Consider the following 12,969-nt stretch of genomic DNA (forward strand, 5'->3'; position numbering starts at 1 on the left):
GAGATGGCTGATCAAAACACAAACAAAAAAATAAACATGTACAATATTCGTCTGCTTAATGTTGCAACAACAATACAAATGACATTGCAAAAAATTGAGACGTCGAGTTATTACGCTCGTCATGAACTCCGAAAAGCACTTCTCAAAAAGCTTAAATTGAGCGAAATCTATATTTGAACTCGCGCGCAACTGTCTAGATACAAATTTGCATGCAGTATTGCACCCACAACAACAAATTAGTAAGGTATTGAAATACTGGCAAGACTCGAATAAGAAACTCACCGTCCGAGCCGCAGTTATCTCCAAAAAGTAGTCCTGTAAACTGCTCATATCTCTCCGTCCTGTTATGTCAATAAATTCTAAATGCCCAGCTTTTAATGTATACTTTGACAAGACCTCTTTAGCCGTCACGCAATACGATTGTTTTAGAAATATTGTAACTTTGTCTCCCCTAAGTTTAGTTTCCACAAATTCCTGTGCCATTCTCACGTTGGTTGAAAGACAAAAAATAATGGCTTGGAAATGTTATATGAAACGCTCGGGCAAACAATTATCAGTCAACTTCGGTATAACGTCAAAAAAAGAGGTGTGTTTATATAACGAAGATATCCCACTTTTTAAAGCTGCAGCGTGGTATTATTTTTGATACCCTGTCATTTTTTTCGATCCAAGTAGAACACTGAAATAGCAATTTTGTTATCCGACTTTTTTTTATCAGTGTGAAAAAAAAAAAAAAAAAGATAATTCAACCACATCTAATGTAGGCAGCTGCAGTCATTAGGCTTCACAATCCCGACAGATTGATTTACTTCCTATTTACATGTTAGGCGTGTACAGTACCAGTCAAAAGTTTGGACCCACCTACTCATTCAAGGGTTTTTCTTTATTTTACTATTTTCTAAAGTGTAGATTAATAGTGAAGATATCAAAATCAAAGTTGGCCACCCCTGCTACCATAAGGAATAATGATTTTTTTTTTTAAAGACAGTACAAAACATTAAGAACACTTTCTTAATATTGAGTTACATCCACCCTCCCTTTTGCACTCAGAACACCCTCATTTCGTCAAGGTGCCGAAAGCATTTCACAGGAATGCTGGCCCATGTTGACGCCAACGCTTCCCACAGTTGTGTCAAGTTGGCTGGATGTCCTTGCTGCTGTTCAACAGTCTACAATTCTAACCAGGAGACTGACTGTTCATTCCATGACAAGTATATTAAACAGTATGATTTTTCACACTAATCATGATGAAACAAATGTGAAGTCTCGGCAGCCGAAATGATCAAACATTCCAAAGCATCCAATCACGCCTTCATAACCATGGGTTGCATTCATACGGAACACTTAACCGGGGTCAAGGCCCATAATCACACAGATATGCAGATGGCATACAACTGAAAAGAAACAGTCTACAATCTTCAATGTAAAGCCAAGTTGACTTTTATTTTACAGATTTAATGCATTTTTCAGGTGGGCAGGTTCAGTACTCCTTCACAATCCATACAGTTCTGAGTCATCATTCACACCAAAACATTGAGATGTCTTTTAAAACACTTGTTTGCCCTTTTCAACTTCTCAGTAAGACTGCTAAACCCCGCCCCCCCCCCCCCAAAAAAAATCATCCGCTTCTGCTCCCTCCGTCCTTCCAGCAGTTCTGATGAGTCACTTAACATGGCAGTCTGCTAAGACCCCCATCAAATGAATGTCCTTTGACCAGTCAATTGGCTGATGCTGGTATTAGCCTGCAGGGTCGCGGAGAGGACAGCCTCTCCCCAAGCCGTCATGAGAACGATTAGCGCCTGGCCACGCTAGCCTCACCCTCATGTGGGTGCTAACAAGCAAGCTAGTTCGTGCAATGTATAAAACAGCCATTGTCAGCCAATCCAGTAGGGTTTGGAAGCTACGGTACGCTTCGATTGGTCATTATGTGTCACGATATTGCAGAGAATTAGAATAGAAGTTCAGCTTTCCCCAACTTCAGTACCACCCTTTATAGCTCGGTCCCCCTGCCCACTAAGCTTCTCTTGCTTTCCTTCCATTGAGAGTGAATGGCTTCCAATGTTTCCACACGCAATGCCGCTTCCTAGTGCAAACGCACTGTTAGTAGCAACGCTGCTGCGTTTTCTGAGCCGTCTTTAAGAGGAGGAAGCAGTGAGACGGACTAGACCATGGGACTTGTGTGTAGCCCAGCATTAAAAATTCAAAAAAGAAAACCGAGCCGTTCACTCAAGTTATTTGAGTGAAGCTCCAACAAAGTCACCATTTTGCTGGGAGTGGACCCTGTACTGTAGTAGTCTGCTGGGACTCATGAGTGTCAAGATGCTTCAGAGATCTCCAAATAAGTATTTTTCATGTCTACAAATCCCTCTAAAGCATGTTGAGCTCATGGTCCTTGCAGAGCTTGACTTTCAAACTGAAATGTAGTAACACTGGAATATAGTTTGAATTGTGACTGAAGAGGGCCTTCCCGTTTCAAAAAGTGACACTACGTCTGCTGCAGAGACCCATCCAACAGAAGCCCCAATCATATTACGACAGTACTATCAGACCTTATATCATACTGTAGCAAGAGTGCATAATGTTCAGTTTCTTACTTACAATTTTGGTTTTGTTCCTTTCCCCCCCACTTGGAAAGCAGAGAGAAAAAAAGTTCACATTTCATATAAGTACTAGAACGCTACCCCAAAACATAAAATGTCATCTTCCAGGGAACACATTTTATATCCTGTCTCCAGTATCAGTGTCTCATAAATAAAGACCGAACCAGTATGTAGATATATACCAGAACAGCATTTCATTTTTGGGGGACAAACATTCTAACACAGGTTTGTAAACATAATATTTCCCTTGAGCTCAAGACCTTGTTTATTAATGATATCATGAAATAAAGATGTTGATTTTCACCCTCAATCCCATGCATTCATGTCTGTCAAACTAAATCAGCATGAGTTGAATTCAAAAACTAAAACAGAAATGCTATTCGCACTTCTTCCATAGTTCTGCTGCACTGACAAAACTGGAATCAAGGAGAAAATAATACATTTGTCTTCGTAATACAGATTTGTCCTCTGGTAGATGCATTCATTTATCAAACAGAACAGCCTGTTTTCCTTTAAATAAACTGGTGAGGCAACGCTCTAGTCCTTCCAGAGATTAGCTACTCTAGAACAGCCCCCCAATTAAGAACACTAACTTTAGCCAGGTTGATCCTGAGTGCTCTGGCTAGTCAAAAAAATAAATAAAAAGGCTACAGCAGCTTTTTGTCCCCTTTTTCATTAACCTGTTTTCTATCCCACAACGTATTTGTCGGTCAACTTTCCAAATGTCAACAAAACAAAATACGCTAGACAAGGTGGGATCTTTTTGGTTCAATAAAATTAATGGTGCGAGAAATGGCGGTTGCCTTTATGCACAAATATTGATATAATAACCATCATGTCAATGTAAACCTGGGAGTCACGCAATCATATCATGTGGTCCTCCCACTACACCTCGGCAAAGCATACAGTTTATGCTACAGATTAAATAAGGTATTTACTTCACAGGGTGGTGAAAGTGCAGTGATGAGCTTGATGCTCTTTCCCAATAAATATTGAGGGTCTTATTCTAGTAACATAATGATCGATGCTTGGCTGCCGTTTGACAAATAAAAATAATAAAATCGCTCTCATGTAGGTAGCCTACTAGCACTGTACCTGCGAGCTGTTGGCTAGAGCGCACATGCCACTGGGCACATTCACTATATAAATGCAACATTTCTCTGACAAAACCATCAGTAGTTGAAAATGCGATGAAAACCAATTTAACTTGTATTTTTTTTAATGTGCTCTACGTCCTCACTTTTATCCGCAACATGTCTAGTGGGAAAATGACGATTTTAGAATATTTGCATTAAAAATCGGTCATGAATTAGATGGAAACCTTGCTATTTTCTCACCTCCCCACGTGTCCCCCCCCCAATCTCTTACTCCCCCCATTTTACACATTCACCCACAAACCTCCCTGACCTTAGTATTTCCTCTTTGACACCCCCCCCCCTCCCAGACAGACACACACACTTCATGCTGGTGTGTGTGAGACCTGTAGCCAGGTGGTTGTAATTCTCCCATGTAAACTAACACCTTAAGGCACCCTTTTGCACAGAGAGCAGAAACACTGATGTTGCACAGGGTAGCACCCCCCTGCTATCAGGGGACGATACTCCTAAATTTAACCCCCCCATGGCCCTTATAACCCATACACACATATTGGTGTTGCGTCTCAATGGTCTAAAGTGGATTCCTCTCCATCTACTTCATCATGAAGGAAGAGGGTGAGGGGATGATAAGCAACTTCTGACAATTGGGATGATACATTGGATTTTTTTTTTTTTAACTAGGCAAGTCAGTTAATAGCAAATTCTTATTTACAATGACGGCTTACACCGGCCAAACCCGGACGACGCTGGGCCAATTGTGCGCCGCCCTATGGGACTCTCAATCACGGCCGGTTGCAATACAGCCTAGATTTGAACCAGGGTGTCTGTATTGACGCCTCTAGCACTGAGATGCAGTGTCTTAGACCGCTGCGCCACTCGGGATCTCCTCGTGTGCAAAATGGCTTCAGAAAGTCAAACACATAAGGCCCATGTTTTTTTGCATTGCTTTCGGAAAATATAAACTTTTTAAACAATAAATCATGTGTGGACCACACACACATCTGAACAGTCCAAAATAAATACATCTCCCTCTTTTTTTTTTTTTTACTTAAATACAAGTATAATATTTTCTCTGCTTTCAAAAATAAGTTGCATTTTTTGGATAAAGTCCTTCATAGGCTAGAAGTATTAAGTATACCCCCTACCCCCCACACGCATGTAGTTCCCTTCCTCTAGACCAGTGTTGTAGAATTGAAGAGGAGCTTCAGGAGAAACCATTACGAGAAGGGGGGGGGGGGGGGGGGAGCAGAGACAGGGGGGTCTGAATAAATAAAAGCCAGTTGGAACCCCCTTGGTCCGCACACCCCTTAAACCACCTTAAAACTGTGTGGTCTTGAAACTGGTGCTCTAGCTCCAGGACTGGGAACTGCGCTGGTCAAAGTCAGCGATGAGGCGCTTGATGTGGGCCAGCTTGTTGTGCAGGTACTCGCAGCGCTGCTTCTCCACCTGGTAGTTTGGGCTGTGCTGCAGGGTGACACATACAAAGAAATTAGACTCCATAATGTTACCTGATATGCAGTGTTTAGAAAGCCATTCATAACGTTTTTTTGGGGTGTTGAATTACTGTTACTTGACCGCTCAACGCGCCGACGCCGTGTTTGGTTCATAAAACACAGTGCCTTGAATTGTACAGAATGCTTGTATCTTTTTTGTCTGCCTCCCTGGACAGCTGTAACCAAGCTTAGCAAAGTCAATCATCTAATGTTACTTACGGGCCCTTCCCAACAATGCAGAGAGAAACAAATAAAGATAATTACACAAGGAATAAATTGAAAAATAAATAAATAAATACACCATCAACAGAACACATCAGCAGCATACCACCCTGCATCCCACTGCTGGCTTGCATCTGAAGCCAAGCAGGGTCAGTCCTGGTTGGGAGACCAGCTGCTGCTGGAAGCGGTGTTGGAGGGCCAGTAGGGGGCACTCTTCTCTCTGGTCTAAGGATATCCCAATGCCCTAGGGCAGTGAAGGGGACATTGCCCTGCATAGGGTGCAGTCTTTCAGATGGGACATTAAACGGGTGTCCTGGTCATAAAAAAATCCCAAGGCACTTATCAATGACCCTGGGGTCAACACTCATACGATAAGTTCCCAACCTAACCTCATTCCTAATTGGCATATCTCACTTCTCTCCACCTGAGAACGGATGTGTGGTGAGCGTTCTGACAAAAATCGTTGCTGTGCATCACCCAGGTGGGTGCTACACATTGGTGGTGGATGAGGGGAGTTTCTCCCTACCATGTAAAGTTACAGAAAAGCACTATATAAATCCAATGAATGATTAGATTTAGCCTTGGTTAGCCCATTTTTAAAGTCATTAAAGGGATATGTCGGGATTTTGGCAATGAAGCCCTTTATCTACTTCCCTAGAGTCCGATTAACTTGTGTATACCTTTTTGTGTCTCAATGTCCAGTATGAAGGAAGTTCTAGGTAGTTTCGCAAACATGCAAGTAGATACCCATAGGCTTCTAGAAACTACCTCTAACATCCTTCATACTGGACAGACACAAAAATGGTATGCACGAGTTCATCTGACTCTGGAGAAGTAGATAAAAGGGCCTCACTGCCAAAATATCCCTTTAATAGTTAGCTAATGTGGCCAGCACTAATCACTAGCAAACTAATGCATAATGAGTACTTTAGCTAGCCAGCCAACCCACCCTTTGGCTGTATTTGTATTTATTATGGATCCCCATTAGCTGCTGCCAAGGCACTCTTCCTGGGTTCCAGCAAAATTAAGGCAATTATACGTTTTTAAAAAATGCCCTCAGGCCTCTACTCTCACATATCTATAACACCAAATCTGTGTGTACATTTGTGAATAGTGCGTATGTTATCGTGCGTTTGTATGCATGCGTTGCTTCACAGTCCCCGCTGTTCCATAAGGTGTATTATCTAATTTTTAAATCAAATTTTACTACTAGCACAAGTTACTTGATGTGTAGTAGAGTTCCATGTAGTCATGGCTCTATGTACTACTGTGCGATTTTTGATGTACCGATTCCATGGCACATGGTTTATGAATTGAAACGCAAAACGTCGGATTCAAAACTTCTACATTTAAATTATACAAAATTCTTGCAACCAATAGAAATGTTATATGGGGGATACAATCTTCCCAGCTCTGCAGATTTTTCTGCGAGGAGGCAGAGTCATTAGATCTTTTATTTTGGTACTGTCCATATGTAGCTTGTTTTTGGTCACAGATCCAGGAATGGCTGAAGAATTGCAACATTTCCCTAGAACTAACGCTGCAGATAACAATACTGGGTGATTTGAAAAAGTCAGTCAATCGATCAATAATAATCATTATTTTAGCAAAAAATGTTTCTTTAACTTTAAGGTATAGGGGGTAGTATTTGATTTCGGATGAAAAGCGTGCCCAGTGTAAACTGCCTAATACTCGGGCCCAGAGTCAAATATTTGCATATTATTAGTAGATTTGGATAGAAAACACTCTGAAGTTTCTAAAACTGTTTGAATGATGTCTGAGTATAACAGAACTCATATGGCAGGCAAAAACCTGAGAAAAATCCAACCAGGAAGTGGGAAATCTGATGCTTGTAGTCTTTTGAAGTCATTGCCTATCTAACAGCGACTTGGGGTTCATTTTGCACTTCCTAAGGCTTCCACTAGATGTCAACAGTCTTTAGAACCTTGTTTCAGGCTTTTGTAGTGAACAGAGAGCGAACAAGAAGGCCGGGAAGTTGGTGACTCAGAAATGACTTGAGATCAGTGGCGCGCATTCATGTGATGAGGTAGCAGTGTTCCATAATGTTTTTCAAGACATTGGAATTGTCCGGTTGGAATATTATTGAAGTTATGTTAAAAAGGCCTAAAGATTGTGTAGCATCAACGTTCGACATGTTTCTACGAACGTAAATAGAACTTTGACTTCGTCGTGAAATTTTCGGCGCGCTTCCTACATTTGGAGTAGCTTACTGAACGTGCAAACAAGGAGGTATTTGGACATAAATTATGGACTTTATCGAACAAAACAACATTTATTGTGGACCTGGGATTCCTGGAAGTGCCTTCTGATGAAGATCAAAGGTAAGTGAATATTTATAATGCTATTTATGATTTTAGATGACTCCAAAATGGCAGGTATCTGTATTGCCTGATGTATTTTTCTGAGCGCCGTACTCGGATTACTGCAAAGTGTGCTTTCCCTGTGAAGCTTTTTTGAAATCTGTCACAGTGGTTGCATTAAGGAGATGTTTATCTATAATTCTTTGAATAACAGTTTAATATTTTATCAACGTTTATGAGTATTTTTGTAAATTGTTGTGCTGATTCACCGGCAGTTTGAGGCAAAATATTTTCTGATCACACGCCAATGTAAAAATGGGGTTTTCGGATATAAATATGAACTTTATCGAACAAAACATACATGTATTGTGTAACATTGAGTCCTAGGAGTGCCATCTGATGAAGATCGTCAAAGGTTAGTGCTTAATTTTAGCTGTATTTCTGGTTTTTGTGACCCCTTGCCTGCTTGGAAAATGGCTGTGTGGTTTTTCTTCTGTTGGCACTGTCCTAACATAATCTAACTTTATGCTTTCGCCATAAAGCCTTTTTGAAATCAGACAATGTGGTTGGATTAAGGAGAGGTGCATCTTTAAAATGGTGTAAAATAGTTGTATGTTTGAGAAATCTGAATTATGACATTTTGTTGTTTTGAATTTGCCGCCCTGATATTTTACTGGCTGTGTCCCGCAGGTGGACGTAGCCCATAGAAGTTCATTTACAATCTGTAGTAGCTATGAGAATAGAAAGGTTAAGTATTTTTGTGAAGCATCACAGCACAGTTGAAAAATATATGGCAAATAGAAGGTGATGGAAGCAACAATCTATCCGCAATATTAAAGCTGATTCCACCCCTTAAAAATATCAAATAAATACTGTGCGCCTCCCATAGCCTGTTCTGGACTTGGGGACTGTGAAGAGACCTCTGGTGGCATGTCTTGTGGGGCATGGGTGTCCGAGCTGTGTGCCAGTAGTTCAAACAGACAGCTCAGCGCATTCAACATGTCAATACCGCTCACAAATACAAGCAGTGAGGAAGTTAATCTCTCCTCCACTTTGAGCCAGGAGAGATTGACATGCATAGTTGTAATGTTTGCTCTCTGTGTACATCCAAGGGCAAGCCATGATGCCCTGTCCCTCTTTGTGGCACCTGAATGAACATTATTCATTACAAGATTTAGTTGAGGTTTACTGAATGATTTGTCCCAAATACAATGCTTTTAGTTTTTGAAATATTTAGGACTAACTTATTCCTTGCCACCCATTCTGAAACTAACCGTTAAGTGTTGCTGTCATTTCAAACGCTGTGGTAGCTGACGTGTATAGTGCTGAGTCATCCGCATACATAGACAGACTGGCATGTCGTTAGTAAAGACTGAAAAAAAGGGACCTAGACAGCTGCCCTGAGGAATTCCTGATTCTACCTGGATTTTGTTGGAGAGGCTTCCATTAAAGAACACCCCTGTGTACTGTTAGACAGGTAACTCTTTATCCAAAATATAGCAGGGGGTGTAAATCCATAATGTCAAAAGCCGCACTGAAGTCTGACAGCCCCCACAATCTTTATCATCAATTTCTCTCAGCTAAAAACAGTCATTGGTGTAAGTGCTGTGCTTGTTGAATGTCTTTCCCTATAAGCGCGCTGAAAGTCTGTAGTCAATTTGTTTACTGTAAAATAGCATTGTATCTGGGTCAAACAATTCTTTCCAAAAGAATACTAAGGGTTGGTAACAGGCTGATTGGTCGACTATTTGAGCCAGTAAAGGGGCCTTTACTATTCTTAGGTAGGGGAAAAACTTTTACTTCCCTCCAGGCCTGAGGGCACACACTTTCTAGTAGGCTTCAATCGAACATATAGCAAATAGGGGTGGCAATATCATCCGCTATTATCCTCAAGAAATTTTCAATCCAAGTTGTCAGACCCCAGTGGCTTGTCATTGTTGATACAATTTTTTCACCTCTTCTATACTTTACGGAATTCAAAATTACAATGCTAGTCTTTCATAATTTGGTCAGATGTGTCAGCGTTTGTTGCTGGCATGTCATGCCTAAGTTTGCTAATCTACCCAATGGAGAAAAAAAATCATTAAAAGTAGTCGGCAATATCAGTTGGTTTTGTGATGAATGAGCCATCTGATTCATTGAATGATGGAGCGGAGTTTGCCTTTTTGCCAAAAATGTCCTTTAAAGGTGCTCCAAAGCTTTTTACTAGCATTCTTTATGTCATTTATCTTTGTTTTAGTGTAGTTTCTTCTTTTAATTCAGTTTAGTCACATGATTTCTCAATTTGCACTGTTTGCCAATCAGTTGTACAGCAAAACCTATTTGCCATCTCTTTTGCCTCATACCATACACTTAATTCCTCAATCCACGGGGATTTGAGTTTAATAATTTTCTTAATAGGTGCATGCTTATTAGAACTGGGATAAGCAATTTCATAAATGTGTCAAGGGCAGTGTTCTGGTTGCTCGTCATTACACACTACAAACCAACAAATATTCTTCACAACATAGGAATCACTACATATGTCTTGTATGACCTCTTATTCACAATATTAGGCCCAGCCTTAGCCATAACTAGGAAAACCAAAGTTCCTATATTGTGATCACTACATCAATGGATTTGGATACTTCTTTCAAACAGATTTCTGCATAATTAGTAAAGATATGATCAATACATGTTGATGATGTCATTTCTGTACTGTTTGTAACTACCCTGGTAGGTTTATTGATAACCTAAACCAGGTTGCAGGCACTAGTTAAAGTTTGAAGCTTTCTCTTTAGTGGGCAGCTTGATGAAAGCCAATCAATATTTAAAAATCACCCAGAAAGTACACCCTCTATTGGCATCACACACATTATCAAGCATTTCACAAGTTATTCAGCTACTGACTGTTAGCCCTTGGTGGTCTATAGCAGCGTCCCACCAGTATTTAACATGAGATCCTCGCTAAGCTTTACAGGAATGTGGTTCTGAATTTAAAAACAGCCACACCTCCACCTTTGGCATTTGTCTTTTCAGTAGGTCTTACAACCATGTATTGCTAACCCCTGGATCAAAGGTATTATCTAAGTGAGTTTCAGAGATTGTCAGAATATGAATGTCATCTGTTAATAGCAAAATAATTGACTTCATGAACCTTGTTTCTTAAGCTACATATGTTCATGTGGGCTATATTTAAACACTTTTCTGGGATGCTTAATTGTTTTTCTTGCTTTAAATGGGAAACTTAGCAGAGGTAGACATGCTCAGGTTATTTTTATTAGTGCAGGGTGAGATGCACACAATGGACTTCCTAATAGGGCACACCAACTCCGTGCTAACAGTATTACTCTTGTTCATAGACATATGATTACTGCATACAATAGCTGTAGGATCAGCAGCAGCCTTCAGGGCTGTAAGAGCGACATAAATTAGGTTACTTTCATTGTGTCTTTCAACACCCCTAGGATAATGTACATTTGCTGAAGCATTATGACAACTCAATGACAATGGTAGGGATTAAATGAGCTGGACTTAGGTTATTGATAAGTCAGTGTCTCAAAGCAGCCTAATAATGCTGTGAAAGGATCCAGGATCCCAAATGATTTGGGTGGATCCCATCCTCCTTATAACACAATGTCCACATCTTAAAGTGAGACTGGAACATGTTTCAAGTCTCCCTTCCAAAATGGGTTATGACTCACGGAGGACAAGTAGACAGCCAGACTTCAACTTCACTTCTGCTGGTGCATGTACACTACCGTTCAAAAGTTTGGGGTCACTTATGAATGTCCTTGTTTTTGAAAGAGAAGCACATTTTTTGTCCATAAAAAAAAACCGATTAGAAATACAGTGTAGACATAGTTAAATGTTGTAAATGACTATTGTAGCTGGAAACGGCAGATTTTTCATGGAATATCTACATATGGGTACAGAGGCCCATTATCAGCAAACATCCCTCCTGTGTTCCAATGGCACGTTTTGTTAGCCAATTCAAGTTTATCATTTTAAAAGGCTAATTGAGCATGAGAAAACCCTTTGGCAATTATGTTAGCACAGTTGAAAACTGTTGTACTGATTAAAGAAGCAATACAACTGGCCTTCTTTAGACTAGTTGAGTATCTGGAGCATCAGCATTTGTGGGTTCTATTACAGGCTCAAAATGGCCAGAAACGTCAGTCTATTCTTGTTCTGAGAAATGAAGGCCATTCCATGTGATAAATTGCCAAGAAACTGAAGATCTCGTACAATGCTGTGTACTACTCCTTTCACAGAACAGTGGAAACGGGCTCTAACCCGAATGGAAAGAATGGGATGCCCCGGTGTACAACTGAGCAAGAGGACAAGTGCATTAGCGTGTCTAGTTTGAGAAACAGACGCCTCACAAGTCCTCAACTGGCAGCTTCATTAAAAAGTACCCGCAAATCACCAGTCTCAACGTCAACAGTGAAGAGGCGAATCCGGGAATGCTTGCCTTCTAGGTAGAGTTCCTCTGTCCAGTGTGTGTTCTTTTGCCCATCTTAATCTTTTATTGGTCAGTCTGAGATATGGCTTTTTCTTTGCAACTCTGCCTAGAAGGCCAGCATCTTGGAGTCGCCTCTTCACTGTTGACGTTGAGACTGGTGATTTGCGGGTACTATTTAATGAAGCTGCCAGTTGAGGACTTGTGAGGCGCCTGTTTCTCAAACTACATTTACGTCATTTAGCAGACGCTCTTATCCAGAGCGACTTACAAATTGGTGCATTCACCTTATGATATCCAGTGGAACAACCACTTTACAATAGTACATCTATATCTTTTTTTTGGGGGGGGGGGGTTAGAAGGATTACTTAATCCTATCCCAGGTATTCCTTAAAGAGGTGGGGTTTCAGGTGTCTCCGGAAGGTGGTGATTGGCTCCGCTAGACAGTATTGTACTAGTCCTCTTGCTCAGATGTGCACAAGGGCCTCCCACTCTTTATATTCTGGTTAGATCCAATTTGCGCTGTTTTTTGAAGAGAGTAGTACACAGCAATGTACAAGATCTTCAGTTTCTTGGCAATTTCTCGCATGGTATATCCTTCATTTCTCAGAACAAGAACAGACTGACACGTTTCAGAAGGAAGGACTGTGTTTCTTGCCATTTTGAGCATGTAATCAAACCCACAAATGCTGTTGCTCCAGATTCTTAACTAGTCTAAAGAAGACCAGTTTTATTGCTTATTTAAAATCAGAACAGTTTTCAGCTGTGCTAACATAACTGCAAAAGGGTTTTCTA

At 40.6% G+C, this 12,969-nt stretch overlaps 1 protein-coding gene across 3 annotated transcripts in view; it reads right to left on the reverse strand.

The window, feature by feature from the left end:
* Positions 1-1,424: 1,424 nt before the first annotated feature.
* ell2 (elongation factor for RNA polymerase II 2) overlaps positions 1,425-12,969 on the reverse strand; it is a 42,426-nt gene continuing 30,881 nt past the window's right edge. For all 3 annotated transcript variants that reach the window (XM_045705777.2, XM_014167556.3, XM_082967638.1), the window contains one exon: positions 1,425-5,161. In XM_045705777.2, the coding sequence (XP_045561733.1) occupies positions 5,045-5,161 (117 nt within the window). In that variant the 3' untranslated portion in view covers positions 1,425-5,044. The remainder of the gene's footprint in view (positions 5,162-12,969) is intronic.

Source organism: Salmo salar, chromosome 22 (assembly GCF_965601325.2).
Source record: "Salmo salar chromosome 22, fSalSal1, whole genome shotgun sequence".
NCBI classification, from domain to species: Eukaryota; Metazoa; Chordata; class Actinopteri; order Salmoniformes; family Salmonidae; genus Salmo; species Salmo salar.